General features: G+C 45.3%; 1 protein-coding gene across 1 annotated transcript; it reads left to right on the forward strand.

The window, feature by feature from the left end:
- Positions 1 to 4,441: 4,441 nt before the first annotated feature.
- NFU1 (NFU1 iron-sulfur cluster scaffold) lies at positions 4,442 to 16,640 on the forward strand. The gene is made up of 8 exons (XM_081922587.1): positions 4,442 to 4,575; positions 6,926 to 7,032; positions 7,771 to 7,906; positions 10,154 to 10,220; positions 11,763 to 11,877; positions 13,245 to 13,308; positions 14,858 to 15,032; positions 16,112 to 16,640. The coding sequence occupies exons 1-8, from the start codon at positions 4,535 to 4,537 to the stop codon at positions 16,151 to 16,153; spliced, it is 747 nt and encodes a 248-aa protein (XP_081778713.1). The 5' UTR covers positions 4,442 to 4,534; the 3' UTR covers positions 16,154 to 16,640.
- The last annotated feature ends 901 nt before the right edge of the window (positions 16,641 to 17,541 follow it).

The raw sequence follows: 17,541 nt of genomic DNA on the forward strand, positions 1-17,541 counted from the left end.
TAAAAACACGCTGATTCCAGGACCGTCCATGGGCAGGATTTAGAAGGTGATTGGGCTGGATCTGCCCCCTCAGCCCTTAGTTTCTTACCCATGCCCTAAGCCAGGGGTCAGCAAACTTTTTCAGCAGGGGGCCTGTCCACTGTCTCTCAGACCTTTTGGGGGGCCGGACTATATTTTTGGGGGGGCCCACAAATAACCGAGAGATGCATTTTAAATAAAAGCACACATGTAAAAACACCAGGCAGGCCCCACAAATAACCCAGAAATGCATTTTAAATAAAAGGGCATATTCTATTCATGTAAAAACACACTGATTCCCGGACCGTCCGTGGGCAGGATTTAGAAGGTGATTGGGCGGCAGAGCAGGATTTAGAATGCGGATCCGGCCCCCGGGCCTTAGGTTGCCTACCCATGTTTTAAAGCCACCCAGGTTTGAGGCCATCACTGCCTCCTATGGGAGCGAGTGCCATAGTTTTAACTCTGAGTTGTGTGAAGAAGAACTTTTTTAATCGATCCTGAATCTTCCAACGTTCATCTTCATTGGATGTGCACAGGTTGTAGTGTGCGCAACGTCATCGAACCATCTTGTGCCTCACGCGATTTAGGAGAGTCTCACAGGTGGCTTGCCCAGGAAGGAAGCTGCAGCAGTAGTGAATTCCTCAGCCAGCAGCTGTGGGGCGGTGGGGATTATACCCTCCAACATTTCTCCGATGAAAATACCACCCAGTAGTTAGGGGTGTGGTTTCGACTGCACAGACCTTCAGCTCCATTAAGAATGTCACAGCTCAGCTGTGTTTTCACCCAATGCTGTTGCAGAGGAAATTGCATGTGCTTTGATCTATAGCAGGGTGATTGGCAGCCTTTGATGCCGTGCCTACTCTCTGCAGCCCTTGAGCTGCCTTCCCAAAGTTGGCTAAGCAAGGTGCTGGGCTTTGGGAAGGAGGCATGAGGCTCTGAGAGGGTCATAGAGTCCTCCCTTCTTCCTAAAGTCTAGTTAGCACTTTCCCATCTTTGAGAATGAGGTAGGAGGACTCTAGGACCCTGCCAGATCCTCGCATCTCCCTTCCAAAGCCCAGAGCCTCACTTAGCCAGCTTTGGGAAGGGAGCATAATGGCAGATTGCGGTGTGTGTGTCAAATAATGGCCCCTCCACCCTCCTCCCCACACATAACAAGGCAGTGTGCGGCCCATGGGTTCCATTTCAAACTACTCTTGCCACCCACTTGGTCTGAAAAGTTGGGCCAGCCTGATATCTATAGCAGGCATAGGCAAGCTCGGCCCTCCAGATGTTTTGGGACTACAACTCCCATCATCCCTAGCTGACAGGACCAGTGGTCAGGGATGATGGGAATTGTAGTCTCAAAACATCTAGAGGGCTGAGTTTGCCTATGCCTGATCTATAGCCTGTACATGAAAAGGTATAAAATTTTGAATATGAAAGTCCTCAGACTGTCTTAATGTTTGTGCAGGAAAAACCCAGCCTTGAGCTAGGCTGATAGGAGGCAGCACCTTGTTCTTCTCACTGAACCAGATATCCAGCTCTGATAATGCAGGCCTGCTTCCCTCTGAGAACGTGACAGAGTTTCTACGCACATGTAAAGCTAAGGCAAGGAAAAGCCTTATGTGAAATGTATAGGCTCCACTTTTGTGGGTGGTTCGGTGGCAGCAGCAGCAGCTGTTCTGACCAAGTAAAGGCATCTCAGACAGGCGCCACCAGAGTTACACACAAACATTTGCAGGTTTGACAAAGAGGACAACAACAAATACATGAAGCAAAATTTTAATAGGGAGAAATGTAAAGTATTGCACTTGGGCAAAAAAAATGAGAGGCACAAATACAAGATGGGTGACACCTGGCTTGAGAGCAGTACATGTGAAAAGGATCTAGGAGTCTTGGTTGACCACAAACTTGACATGAGCCAACAGTGTGACGCGGCAGCTAAAAAAGCCAATGCAATTCTGGGCTGCATCAATAGGAGTATTGCATCTAGATCAAGGGAAGTAATAGTGCCACTGTATTCTGCTCTGGTCAGACCTCACCTGGAGTACTGTGTCCAGTTCTGGGCACCACAGTTCAAGAAGGACACTGACAAACTGGAACGTGTCCAGAGGAGGGCAACCAAAATGGTCAAAGGCCTGGAAACGATGCCTTATGAAGAACGGCTAAGGGAGCTGGGCATGTTTAGCCTGGAGAAGAGGAGGTTAAGGGGTGATATGATAGCCATGTTCAAATATATAAAAGGATGTCACATAGAGGAGGGAGAAAGGTTGTTTTCTGCTGCTCCAGAGAAGCGGACACGGAGCAATGGATCCAAACTACAAGAAAAAAGATTCCACCTAAACATTAGGAAGAACTTCCTGACAGTAGGAGCTGTTCGACAGTGGAATTTGCTGCCAAGGAGTGTGGTGGAGTCTCCTTCTTTGGAGGTCTTGAAGCAGAGGCTTGACAACCATATGTCAGGAGTGCTCTGGTGGTGTTTCCTGCTTGGCAGGGGGTTGGACTCGATGGCCCTTGTGGTCTCTTCCAACTCTATGATTCTATGAAACCATTCCAGCACCTCTACCCTTCTGCTGATACTGCCTACAGTCCAGGAAAACAGAGCTGTGGACTTGAATCCCACAGCAGAAGCTTGTGCTGCTACTTCTTCAAGTCCTCTTGTCACCCTCCAGCACCTCAATGTGCATCAAGCCTGCCTACAAGTGATGTGTCCCACATCAGAGACATTATGTTTCCTTGTGGGGCTATGAGAGCAGTCACAGCGGCTTTCTAGTTACAGAGAGACTGGGCTCAGGCATAAGGTCTCAGCTCCTGGGCTTAGGCCATAACCAGAGCCATCTTTCCCATACGGCTTAGTGGTTCATTGAGCCAGGGTCCCGACCTCTCAGGGGCGCCCCAGCGAGTGGGGGAGCTGCGCAGCTTTGCCAGCGGCCTCCCCTTTCCCTGCACGCCTGCCAGCTGTGCCCTGCGAACCATAAGGCTGGTTGGTGTGCAGCTTGCCTCCCAAGCCTCCGCGGGAGGAGAGCAATCCCTGCAGAAGCTTAGGGTGGAAGCTGCGCCCCGCTAACTATATGGCTGGCAGTGCGCAGCTCCCCCCCCCTCACTATCCGTGGTAATTTGGGGGTCTCTGAATGGATATTTGCACCCCGGCACCACATCTGCTAAAGACAGCCCTGGCCATAGCCCTCTGCACATTTATCTAGGATTAAGCCACATGCTACATTGGTGTGCTGGCTTCTGAGTAAGTACACCAAGAGAAACATGAAGGAATCACAGCTAAAGCATCCCTGGCAGGCAGCCATACAGCCTGTGTTTAAAAACCTCCCAAGGAAGGAGAGTCCACCACCTCTCGAGGGAGTCCATTCCACTGCCAAACAGCTTTTGCCATCAAAAAGTTGTTCCCAACGTTTGTCATTTGAATCCATTGATCCTTTCCCTGGGACAGCCTTTTGGATATCACCTCTCGGTCTCCCCCAGGCTACACATCATCCAATTCCCTCAATCAGTGCCGGATTTACGTATAAGCTAAACAAGCTATAGCTTAGGGCCCCACTCTCTTGGGGGCCCCCCAAAAATGTAAAGGGAAACAACAACTAGATGTACATTTCCAAAATATAAGATAAAAAACAAAATAACACCTACATACAGCAACAGTGTTTTGTATTGTGTAGGCTCCTATTTGTTATGTGCAAATGGCTTTAAAGGTAAAGGTAAAGGGACCCCTGACCATTAGGTTCAGTCGTGGCCGACTCTGGGGTTGCGGCGCTCATCTCGCTTTACTGGCCAAGGGAGCCAGCGTACAGCTTCCGGGTCATGTGGCCAGCAGGACTAAGCCGCTTCTGGCGAACCAGAGCAGCGCACGGAAACACCGTTTACCTTCCTGCTGGAGCGGTACCTATTTATCTACTTGCATTTTGATGTGATTTCGAACTGCTAGGTTGGCAGGAGCAGGGACCGAGCAACGGGAGCTCACCCCGTTGTAGGGATTCGAACCACCGACCTTCTGATCGGCAAGTCCTCGGCTCTGTGGTTTAACCCACAGCACCACTTGCATCCCTTATGGCCGTGTTCCAAATGGTTTTAGATGCTTATTAGGTGCATAAATTACCATATAGCATATTTTTATCACAAAAAACCAGCGACAATTTGTTGTTGACAAAAGACAGCTGGACATATCAAGGGCCCCATTACCTTCAGTAGCTTAGGGCCTCATGAAACCTAAACCCGGCCCTGCCCTCAATCATAACAAAATTATAATAAAGTAGCAACAACAGTTCTTGAATGAATTTGTTAATATAATCAATCACTGCCCCGCAGAGAGGGAAGAGGAGGAGTGGGCGGGGCCTCGGGACATGTGACGCGGCGACGCCCTTCCTCCCTCCCTCCCGTCTTCGCGTTTCCTTCGCTTCAGTCTGCAGTTCCACACTCCGGCCAGCAGGGGCCGCCCGACTCCAGCCGGCGAATCAGGCGCCTGCGCAGGCAGCCCCTCGCGAGGGGTCCTTCGGCTGCCGCCCCTCCGAGAGGGAGAGGGAGCAAGATGGCGGCCGCGAGGCGGTTGGTGGGGGCGCTGGGCAGCCGGTAGGTGACTGCGTCCGTGCCGCCCCCCCCGTCGTGGCTTCTTTCCCCCGGCCTGGGGAGGGAATATCTCAGAATATATTTATTTTAAAAGGGGGGAGGTGTTTGGCTTTTAAACGGGACAGCCTGCCCTGCCTCGCGGGGTTGTTGTGAGAGAGGCGAAGGGCCGCTTGTGTCGGGCCCCCTTCTGAGGGGAGGTGGGCTCCGGGGGCAAGAAAAGGGCGGTGGGATTCTGTGTGGCCTGATCCCCTCGGAGTCTCTGCGGGGTTGCCTGGACTCAGGGCCAGATTTACGTCTGAGATAAACAAGCTGTAGCTTAGGGCCCCACTCTCTTGGGGGACCCCCCCAAAAAAATAAATAAAAGGAAAACAACAACTGGATGTGCATTTCCAAAATATAAGTTCAACAGTTACTTCGATAAAGTACATATTTTGTTATGTGCAAATGGCTTTAGATACTTATTAGGTCCATAAATTACCATATAGCATATTTTTATCACAAAAACAGCGACAGTTTGTTGTTGGCGAAGGACAGCTGGACATAAAAAGTGCCCCATTACCTTCAGTAGCTTAGGACAGGGGTAGGCAACCCCGGGGGACGGTCTGAGAATCAGCGTGTTTTTACATGAGTAGAATGCGTGTTTTTATTTAAAATGCATCTCCGGGTTATTTATGGGGCCTGCCTGGCGTTTTTACAGGAGTAGAATGTGTGCTTTTATTTAAAATGCATCTCTGGGTTATTTGTGGGGCATAGGAATTCGTTCATTTCCCCCCAAAAAATATAGTCCGCCCCCCCAAGGTCTGAGGGATAGTGGATGGGCCCATGGCTGAAAAAGGTTGCTGACCCCTGGCTTAGGACCTCATCAAACCTAAATCTGACCCTGGCCATCCCCAGCCACAGCAGGCAGGGCCAAGAAGCCCTGGGGTGGGGTGACCTTGGGCGGCTTTCAATAGCCACACCGACCTTGCAGGGTTGTTGTGAGCATTAATGCTGGGGGTGGGGTGGGGTGGGGTGGAGAGAAGACAGCAACTGTCCTGAGGCCACGCAATTAGCTTGTTAGCTGAGTAGTTGGGATTCAAACCCTGGTCTCTCCCTGGTCTGACACTCTTAACCCCTAGACCACCCCTGGCTGCCAGGGCTGCTGTGAGAGTGGCATATGGTCTCCCCTCTGAGGAATAACAGAGCCTCGTGGCTTTTAAAGCATAACTAGGTTTTTTTATGGTTTCATGGCTTATTATGGCATGTTTTGGACTACAACTCCCATCAGCCCCAGCACCATACAGCCATGCCGACTGGGGGTGGGGAGTCTGAAAGGAAGCAAATTGGGCAGAGTATCATAAGCAAGAAAGCATGGACTGGTTGATGGCCGTAGCAAACTGATTGATTGATTGATTGATTGATTAATAAGCAACAAAGGCAGTTCCCTGTCCTGAGGACCGAAAGTGTCCCCAACAGATATCTTAAATATTTGGTTCCATTTGTTGACGAAAGAATAAGTAAGGTTTTCAGTCCTTGGCACTTCACATTAAAAAAACCCCCAAACCTGTTTTTTCATGAAAGCAAACTGGTTTAACGAAAAACACCCTCCTTTAATTTTTGACCATCACAGCTGTCCTGATACTTTGGCTTCCCGAAACTGTCATGCAAATGACAATACTGCCTGTTTTGCTAACCTGCACTTTTTAAGCTCTGGAGGGATACTGCCTGCTTCCTGTTTTGTATGGTTAAAGAAAAGATGGAGGCATCTTTATGAAGCCCTGGATTGAAAGCAGGAACTGTAATCTAGAGGAGTAGTTACCTTTCCTGCATGGTGCTGACCTCATACACTTACAAACTCTTTCCAGTAGCACCTTAGAGACCAACTAAGTTTGCTATTGGTATGAGCTTTCGTGTGCATGCACACTCATGCCAATAACAAACTTAGTTGGTCTCTAAGGTGCTACTGGAAGGATTTTTTTTAAATTTTGTTTTGACTACGGCAGACCAACACGGCTACCTACCTGTAACTTTCAAACCCTGTTTCTGTATAACATCTTGCTATCTTCTGCCCTCATCAAACCACAAAGGAGAAGAACTTCAGAGCTAGGGGACTCTGGTGGATTGGTTGTTGGAATTGTGTTTTCAGTCTTTACTCAGCCATTGACTGTTTTCAGTGTTCTTGTTCAGGTTTGGTCATCCAGAGTAGCTGAGATCATGAAAGGCACAAGGGAATATTTTTGCTTAACTTGAGCCATAAAATAGGGAAGGATCTAACTTTGTATGATGGACTAGTTAAGCCTTTATTGAGCCTCAGGACTATAAGGAGTCTGAAATTGTGACATTTTTGGTAAGGTTGTTTTTTGTCTTCTTTAAGATTCTGCCACTTGGGATTCAAAGGAGTGAATGTCACTGCTAAACACCCCCTACACATTGCCTCCCAACAGAACCTGCTCCTTCCTCCCACAGTAGTACAGATGAAAGGTGAGTGCTAGGCTTGTTGTGCAGTTTGCGATCACAATTATGTGGGGGAATGCTATGATAAAAACTCGCAATTCTCTGAAATTGCTGCATCACAACAAAAAGTATATTGAGTATGCATACTGTTCAGTCCAACATCTCTTCTTGGGTGTGTGTGAATGAGTATTTCTATAAAGTCGTCAGAAATATTTCTATGTATAAAGTGTGTATTTGCTTCTATCTTTGGGTCTGGGCTTCTCAAGTTTTGTTGAGTTTCTGTAAGCCAAGAAAATAAAAATTAAGCCTCTCTTAAGAGAGAGGGAGAGAGAGTTGTGAATGCCCAGTGGGCAGAAGATGGACTGAGATAGGCAAGGCCCCCACACCTCATTGAACAAGGCCATTCTTGGCTCTCTTTTTCTTCACAACACTCATTTTTGTTACTTGTTTGAACTCCTGCAGCAGAAAGGAGGGGTGGGGAGAGACAAGATTGCCTGATCGAGAAACTTTCTCCATCTAAATAAAATTGCCATGTTCAGGGACAATATGCCGCTGAGAATCAGATGCTGGAGACAAAGACATGGGAACGTCTTTGTGTTTGTGCCATACTCGTGGGCACCAAGAAGTTTCTGGGGGCCAGGATACTGGACTAGATGGGCCTTGTGTCAAATCCAGCCCAGCTCTTCTTGTTTATGTTTTATGAAGGTTGGGTGCAAATCAGGTTACTACAAACCTCACAGTTTTTTATTCTTTTTTAAATTCCAGCAAGGTCTATGTTTGTCCAGACACAGGATACTCCAAATCCAAACAGCTTGAAATTTATCCCAGGAAAGCCAGTGCTGGAATCTAGAACTATGGAATTCACTTCTCCAGCTTCCACGTATTGCTCACCCTTAGCAAGGTTTGTTGTTGCCTTGTTGTCGGTTGTATGACAATAACTTAGTTATGTGTCCAGATCAAAGTACTTTTAAGTGGTACTTAAAAAGGTAAAGGGACCCCTGACCTTTAGGTCCATTCGTGACCGACTCTAGGGTTGCGGTACTCATCTCGTTTTATTGGCCAAGGGAGCCGGCGTACAGCTTCCGGATCATGTGGCCAGCATGACTAAGCCGCTTCTGGCAAACCAGACCAGTGCATGGAAATGCCGTTTACCTTCCTGCTTGCACTTTGACGTGCTTTCAAACTGCTAGGTTGGCAGGAGCTGGGACCAAGCAACAGGAGCTCATCCCGTTGCGGGGATTCGAACCGCCGACTTTCTGATCAGCAACTCCTAGGCTCTGTGGTTTAACCCACAGCGCCACCCACATCCCAAGTGGTACTTACTTAGGAGTAAACTACATATTGCACCGTAGCTGCTGTAACGAAGCCCTGGGAGCATATTATCTCGTGCAAAGCTTTATTGGGAAGTGGATGCTTTGCATCAGAGAAGGGAGTGTTTAACCATCTCCCTGTCTTCCTCTAAAATGCCCCCTCACCCAACTGTGGTTGCCCCTGTCCCTGTTCTGGACTTATTTGTGCCTTGCAAGCACTAATCAGGACCCTGTGAGATTAAAAGCAGACTGGGGACAGAGTTTGTAGCAGAGGGGTTATACGTAGTTTACCCCTTTAAAAAATCTGTTCTGTTGTTGTAATGGGTATTAATCAATTCCAACAGCATAAGAAATGTTATTGGACCCTAACCCCTCCCAAAATAAAGACTGCCCACAAGACAGAAGAAGAACAAAGTGGGAGGAATGATTAGCGCAAATCAAACCTAGTCAAATCAAGTCAAGAAATGTCTAGTCAGTCCAGGGTGCAGTTCCGCAGGTGTCCATGTGAGGCAGGCAGGCAGAACCTATGTATGTTCCTTTACAGTAGCATAATCAATAAATCTTGCTCAAGTAGCATAGCATTTATATGGTGTGGTTCCTTTGAGATGAGCATAGATTTCACTTGTTAAATGTTCCTTTAAAGTCAAACTCCATGTCAGCGTAGTCCATTCTCACATGAGGTTCCCTGATAATGTCCTCCAATGTTTTGCTATCATAGGTCTAGCAGCTGCCAGAACAATAGAGTTAAATCTTAGCACGTTAATTCTCTGGAGTCATTATCTGAAATTGAAGTAAGGGCAAATCTGGGATCGGGAGTCTGTAATTGGTTGGTTATTGATTCAGTCTCTCTAAATATTTTACATGAGTAGTTTCCCCTTTTTATATATATACAATGAACTCATTCTCATGCATGTTTACATGCAAGTATTCTGGATTCAGGGGACGCAGGTGGCGCTGTGGGTTAAAGCCTCAGCGCCTAGGACTTGCCGATCGAAAGGTCGGCGGTTCGAATCCCTGTGGCGGGGTGCGCTCCCGCTGCTCGGTCCCAGCGCCTGCCAACCTAGCAGTTCGAAAGCACCTCCAGGTGCAAGTAGATAAATAGGGACCGCTTACCAGCGGGAAGGTAAACGGCGTTTCCGTGTGCGGCTCTGGCTCGCCAGAGCAGCGATGTCACGCTGGCCACGTGACCCGGAAGTGTCTCCGGACAGCGCTGGCCCCTGGCCTCTTAAGTGAGATGGGCGCACAACCCCAGAGTCTGTCAAGACTGGCCCGTACGGGCAGGGGTACCTTTACCTTTTTACCTTTATTCGGGATTCAATGGGATGCAGGTGGCGCTGTGGTCTAAACTACAGAGCCTAGGGCTTGCCGATCAGAAGGTCGGCAGTTCGAATCCCCTTGATGGGATGAGCTCCCGTTGTTCGGTCCCAGCTCCTGCCAACCTAGCAGTTCGAAAGCACATCAAAGTGCAAGTAGATAAATAGGTACTGCTCTGGCGGGAAGGTAAACAATGTTTCCGTGTGCTGCTCTGGTTTGCCAGAAGCTGCTTAGTCATGCTGGCCACATGACCCGGAAGCTGCGGACAAATGCCGGCCTAGAGAGCAAGATGAGTGCACAACCCCAGAGTCGTCTGCGACTGGACCTAATGGTCAGAGGTACCTTTACCTTTATCTTTATTCTGGATTCAGGAAAGTGTTCTAGGATTGGAGCCTTAGCGGCCAGGCAGTCATCAGCTTACAAACGTTCATGGGTATACTGATACAAAGAAACCTGGAAGCTCACTTTGAGGAAGAGTTTTGAATGAAGATCTTTATTTTTCTTTTTTTGTTTGGTTTTGGTAGGCAGCTCTTCAGGATTGAAGGAGTTAAAAGCATTTTCTTTGGAACAGACTTCATCACAGTCACAAAGGTAACCGGCAACCCTAAAAGAATATTGTAGTGTGTGTCTGCACAGGGAATGATAATAGAATCAAAGAATTGTAGAGTTGGAAGGAACCCTGTGGGTAATCTTGTCCAACCCCATGCAATGGAATCTCAACTAAAGCATTGATGGCAGATGGCCACCCAACCTCTGCTTTAAAAGGAGAGTCCACCACCTTCTGAGGGAGACTGTTCCACTGTCAAACAGCTCTTGCCGTCAGAAAGTTCTTCCTGATGTTTAGTAAGAATCTCCTTTCTTGTAACTTGAATCCATTGGCCTCAGGTCTTACCCTCTAGAGCAGGAGAAAACCATCTTGCTCCATCTTCCATGTGGCAGCCCGTCAGATATTTGAAGATGGCTATCATATCTCCTCTCGGTCTCTTTTCCAGGCTAAACATACCCAGCTCCTTCAACAGTTCCTCATAAGGCTCGGCTTCCAGACCCTCCACCATCTTGGTCAGCCTCATCTGCATACATTCTATATAAATATTCTAAACCAGTGATTCCCAGTTGTTTTTCTGAAGATCCTAGGGGGTCTGCGTAACCCACCCAGGGAGTCTATAGCACATCACTGTTAACCGTATGGGGCATCCTGTTTGGCCTGGAAGACACGCATCCTGGTTTTGCACTAGGACATGTTGGAGGGTATGGTGGCACCATTCACATAACAAAAACTAGCACAGAGATATCAACATTTTCAAAAGTAGGGAGTCCATGGCTTGGCTTTTGAAAAACATGGGGTCCACAGTTCTTAGCTAAATGGGAACCACTGTTCTAAACAATCCAGAAGAGGAGTGCGCTTCTGTTATCACTTACTGTGCAGACCATGCTCTCCTTAAAACTTTCCAAAAATAGAAGATACAAAAGACATGCCAGTTTTTAAGTTTCTGTAGTGCCAGAAACTACGTGTTATTCATAGGTTCAAAATAAATAATAATAATAATAAATTTTATTTATATCCCGCCCTCCCCAGCCGAAGCTGGGCTCAGGGCGGTTAACAACAATCAAAATAATCCAACATTCTAAAAACATTCATTATAAAATTAATTAAAATCAAATTAAAATCAAATTGATGGCAACCATCAAGCAAAATTCTGTGCAGATTGCCAGAGGAGGGGATCAGGCTGTGCCCTGACCAAAGGCCTGGCAAAAGACCTACAGTGGTGCCCCGCAAGACGAATGCCTCGCAAAACGAAAAACGAGCAAGACGAAAGGGTTTTTCGGTTTTTGCGTCACTTCGCTAGACGAATTTCCCTATGGGCTTGCTTCACAAGACAAAACGTCTTGCGAGTTCTTGCGAGTTTTTTTCCTTTTTCTTAAAGCCGCTAAGCCGTTAATAGCCGCTAAGCCGCTAATAGCCGTGTTTCGCAAGACGAAAAAACCGCAAGACGAAGAGACTCGCGGAACAGATTAATTTTGTCTTGCGAGGCACCACTGTATATTTTCCCACAAGGCTTTAAAAAAGTGTTTTTGGTGTGATTCAGCAAAGCTGTTCATGTATACCTAACCTAATTCTTGAAATCTTTGTAGGAAAATGAAGAAGTGGATTGGAACTTAATTAAACCAGATATTTATGCAACTATTATGGATTTCTATGCTTCTGGCTTACCTGTTATTACTGAAGAGGCACCTCGTACAGATACAGGTAAATGGCTAATATTGAATACGTTGATGGAGGAGAGTATTGGATGTTAGTGGCAGGTTACATCCTCTACTTGTGAGCTTGCCTGGCCACTGTTGGAGATGCAGTGTTGGGCTAGGTGGCTCACTGGTTAGATAGAAAAGGCTGGCTCATTATTATTATTAAATGTATATCCTGCCCTTTCTCCCAAAGGAGCACATGGCAGCAAACAACAAGGAACAAAACAATGCAGACATGAGAAACAGTTCCTGGACAAATGCAAATGGTGTTCCTGAGGGCTGCTTACAAGGTTTTTGCTGCTCTGATAGGCCAGGGCTAACAGGGACACTTGGGTTTTTTTGACCTCCCTGTTCAGCTTGCTCTAGGCTTTGCTTCTTATTACAATACAGTATCTGAGGAGCTTTTGATATGGGAGGATTTACAGGACTTTATTATTGGACTGGGGTATTAAATCAAACAGAAGGTCTTAAATTTTAGGATTTACTATGGAGAGTTTACCAACAAGATTCATACAACATGGAAATCCAGTGGAATTTGATATCTGGGAATTTAGATATTGTAAATTCCTGCTGAAATAATTTATGGTAATTACATTCAGAGCTCCCCAGGAAAGACCTAAATATGGTGGCTTGGCAGTACCTGATGTTAGCAAGCAGCCTTGTTCTGCCACAACTCAGTGGTAGAAATATTAAAACTTACTGGGTATTAGAGCAAATAGGGATCCCAATTTTAACAGTGTTGAGTGTGGAGATCAGGAAGAAGCCAGTAGATCAGTCATTGCAATATGTGACTTTTTGAAAGCAAATAAGATAGTTGAATTTATGAAAACATGAGACTGTGCTCACAAGATGATGGGGAAGTTTTTAATCTTAACATGCCTGGTAAGCAATGGAATGATTCATGTTGTAATAGCACAATATCTTTTAGAGATATTGCTGCCAGGGAGATTTCTTTTTTACAAGATTTTGTACTTACGGTATTAACTTCCATAAAAATTACAGACAACGCATAAATGAGACCATCTTGTTTGAGATGTGGCCAAGGGTGTGTGGAGTTTGAACATATTTTTGCTTGTAAAGATATAACACAAGTGAGCTATGAAGCAAGCAGGACAACAACTAGCACACAAGGGCTGGAAGTCTCAGAGCGGCTATTACCAAACACAAGTAAGAGCGCACTGTTGTGCTTCTTTTGTGGCAGGGACAGTGGTGATGCAGGCTCACTTTTCTGCAGTCATTTCATCCCCAAGAAGCTATTCAGCGGAGCTTTTTCGTGCGGTAAATGGATTTATTTTCCAGGAATCTTGTGGAAACATTTATCAAATAAGATAAGCATGACTCATTCCTTTTGTCTTGCATAAACCACACAAGCTCCATCTGAAGAAGACGATGAAGTTGTATTAATGATAAAAGAGCTCCTGGATACTAGAATAAGGTACAGCTACAACTGTGTTTCCTATACACTGTTGGTGTTTCATGAAGGTGGCAGAGCAATGAATGTGCAATTCTGCTGATAGCCGGTTTGATGGCTATCAGAGATGCTGGTGCTTCTTCCTAGGTTGCCTCTGAAAAGAGTATTTTGTTCACTTTGCGGGATGCTGCTGGCTCTAGTCTTTCAACCAGCTGTGCTTTCAACCCACTTTCCCCCAAGAGCTTTTACAATGCTTTGAAAGAGGCATGTGACTTAAAAATTCACTTCAGAAAGAGATTGCAGTAAACATCTTCAAAATACAGATAGGTAGCCGTGTTGGTCTGCCATAGTCAAAACAAAAAAAATTCCTTCCAGTAGCACCTTAAAGACCAACTAAGTTAGTTCTTGGTATGAGCTTTCGTGTGCATGCACACTTCTTCATGAAACACTCGTGTGCATGAAACACTCCCACCTGGAGTGTTTCTCTTCAGGGTTCCAGCCAACCATGCTGTCCACCAGGATGCTTTATTCCACATCCCTACCCTTTGGCTGTCTTTCCCCCTTTTTTCCAACCACCACTTCTTCTATCTGAAGAAGTGTGCATGCACACGAAAGCTCATACCAAGAACTAACTTAGTTGGTCTTTAAGGTGCTACTGGAAGGAATTTTTTTATCTTCAAAATAGGGGAGGTATGAAGAATTTAAAATAGATGTGCCCTTTGGATATTTAGCTTTTATCACTCTGATCCCTGAATATATATTTCTGTTAGAATCCCTTGCCCTCTGATGTTAGCCAGGAGGACAGCAGGGAAATTTTTTACAGTTGCACATTTATATATTGGTGCTTATGTCAATATCTGCACTGAAGCACTTCCAGCATTTTAGTGAGTGCCAGTCTGACAGACAGAGCCTTCGTTGTTCCTTTGGAAAATAACAGCCTGTCTGTTGGGAAGTGAAAGGGCAGTATAAGTGGAGAATGAAGACGCTGGTTTCATTGGAATGTAGGTGCAGCTTGTTCTTGAATGAATACCCAATCCCTGACTTGGATGCATTAATCTGCCAGCTACAACCCATTTCGTCTGTTGTGATGACATTTCAGAAGTGGGATTGACAGGAGCAAGGACTTCCAGCATTTTACATAGCTTCTCATTACGACTGCCCAGATTTCAAAGATAAAAGTTGCAAACTGGGCAAATTCATGCAAAATGACTAGATTTGTATAATTTATTCCAGTTTCAGTAATCAGCTCTTATTGTCAGTAAAGTAGGGGTTGCCCTGGCAGGGAGCATGCACATAAAATAAACAGAAGATACTCAGCTTGGGATCAGCTGTTCTAGGAAAAAGTTGCTGATGGTGGATTTGAAGGAGAAGGGAGGTGTTTTGATGAACTGCAAGAGCTGGGTTGTTCTGAGAATAAGTGTTAGTGCAACAGAGAAGGTATAGAGGTGGGATACAAAGAGGAGGTGGCCAAAAAAGTGGGGGTGAGAACTGCTTCTAAATGTATAGAAATATTTGGGGTTTTCAGTGGTTTACTCCACTAATACTTTGAAATCTTATCGACAATGTTCCTCAGGCCAACAGTCCAGGAAGATGGTGGGGATGTCATCTTTAAGGGCTTCGAAGATGGGATTGTGCAGTTAAAACTGCAAGGCTCCTGCACAAGCTGCCCCAGTTCTATCATCACCCTGAAGAATGGGATACAAAACATGCTGCAGTTTTATATTCCGGAAGTAGAAGGTGTGGAACAGGTAGGCACAAATTGAAGGGTGTTAAAAATTGGGGTGGTTTGTTCATAGAATTTCTTCTCCACATCTCAAAGCGTCTCTGTACAAGCAAGTTTTTACGAATGAAAGTTGACACTTTAAATCTGGTAACTCGGTAGGTATAGAGGGGTAACAACAGAATATGAAACAGGAGTTCTCTGGGCACAAGTGAGATCAGCATCAACGTGTTGCAGTTTCCTTTTGCACCCTTACCCCACCTGGAGTGTTTCTCTTCAGGGTTCCAGCCAACCATGCTGTCCACCAGGATGCTTTATTCCACATCCCTACCCTTTGGCTGTCTTTCCCCCTTTTTTCCAACCAGTATGCAATATTTCAGTAAAAACAGCAGAGCTGTGCTTGCCAGCATCACAGAAACAGTGATCCGAGGCATGGGGCCCAGTGAACCACCAACAAATCACAGAACATATCTGTGGACACAGAGGGGATGAGTGGGGCGGTGTCTAAATCAGCTGTGGGGATGCTGATTTAGATTCACGTGCTGGACTACAGCTTCCTTCATCCCTGACCATGGGCCAAGCTGTTTGGGGCTGATGGCTTACAGCAGCATCTGGAGGGCTGCACTGATTTATGTTGTGTTGAGAAAGAGATGGCGACGGCATGGGCTTTACTTTGCTTTCTCCAGTCTGTTGCTTCAAGAGTTATGTGGGAACAGTGTTCTTTGGTCAAGAAGACGGCTTTCCTCATGTTACTGACAATCTCATCCACACTCTTAGCAAGTCATAGTTCTTTGGATGTGCTGCTTCATTTTGAGCTGGAAACGCTGGGTTGGATGTAGAAAGAAGGAAGTTATTGCCATGGTTTTCTTGAGATTCTACTGGTGTAAATTTAAAGTTACAGTAGGTGTAATTATAAATTTATACTAAGCGGCCATTTGTGATTTTAAAAAGCATAAATTGCTTTTCAAAATAACATTCAATACTTGTGTTTCATCTGTATTGTGAACTAAAAGGATCTCGAGGACCTTTTGATTTCTGACACCTGTATGTGCATGTGTTTTTATTTAAAAGCTGCCTATCCCTTAGTATTGCAATCTTATCTTTCAGGTTGTCGATAACGAAGAAGAAGAACAAGCGAAGTCAACCTAAATCAGGGAAAGCTTTGGACTCTTAAGCTAAAATTATTTTGCAAGCTGATTTGCCTAAATTAGCCACTTGCTATAGAAAAATGTTCAGCTGTTGTCTCCACTTTTCCCAGACACAGGACTGTTTCCTTCACTGCTTCATGGTTCTAAGAAAACAAGTGGAAAGTATTCTTGAAAGTGTGGCTGTCCGTTTGCTGCTATTCTTGTAAACAAAAAGAAGAAAATGTATAGATTTTGTTTGGAGAGAATGTGACATTTATAAAATATTTCCCCTCTCTGTTGGATTTAGGTAGCTTCTGTGGTGACCTACAGCCCATACTGTTGGAAGAATTATGTAGTGATAAATACAGATATAAATTATTGCTTTATTATTTTGAGGCCTTCCTGTTATATAAGCCATGTTTTTATTCTTCTTCGTGGGTCTGTTGTCTTATCAACACTGCATATATATCTTTGCTACTAAATGCACAATACTGAGTGAATCCTGATAACGGTTTTCTTGTTATTGGTCACAAATGGGGATTAGAAACTGAACTTAACCCTTGAAAATAAGAAAACTTTTGCTACTGTATTTTCTTGAATACATCAGAGTAGTTGCAACAGCAAAATTAGAGTGTGTTATGGTCCAGCAAACCCACATTACTGTATTGGCCTGAATATAAGCTGCACCCAAATATAAGCCACACCTTTAAAATGCAGGGGGGGGGAGAAAAAAAGACAATACCAGAATATAATCTGCTCCCTTAAAATTCTGCAGGCACTCACCCCCGGTTTTATTTTACCATATGTCTGTTTCAGCAGCGGTACAATTTTTGTATGGTTGCAAATTTAAGCTGCACTTTAACTTTTCACGACTGGAATTTGGAAAAAAGGTGAGGCTTTTTTTCAGGCCTATACGGTAAATGAATTTTAAAATGTGCTGGGAAGAATGTGTGAACTATACAGGAGCTGGGACTCCCCAAGGAAATTTTTCAATAAAGGCAAATGGGAAATTGCTTTGCCTAATAATCAAGTAAGCAATATGCTGTGTGAGGGCAACCACAAGCAACCCATGCCCTGCTTGTCTCGCGTAGGATGCCACCGCAGCTCTTGTGGCACTGTCTTTTCCTTGCCCTGGGCTAAGAATGGGTTGCTAGTATATGACCACTATCGGTTCTGGCCATCTTGAACTTTTTAATGGCTGACGCACTTAATAAGTTCTGACTCATCCCAAGTTCCTGGAAGAGAACCCTTCTGTATTTACTGTTTTACTTTTCCCTGCCTCTGAAAACATTACATTACCTAACATGATGCAATCAGCACACCTAATCTTCACAACAGCGTTCCTTTTATTTGAAAGGGCAAGTACAGTGGAATGAAAAGGATAGCTTGTTACTTGAGAATTAGTAATCC

The sequence above is a fragment of the Podarcis melisellensis genome, assembly GCF_964234715.1.
Source record: "Podarcis melisellensis genome assembly, chromosome: 8".
In the NCBI taxonomy this organism is placed as follows: Eukaryota; Metazoa; Chordata; class Lepidosauria; order Squamata; family Lacertidae; genus Podarcis; species Podarcis melisellensis.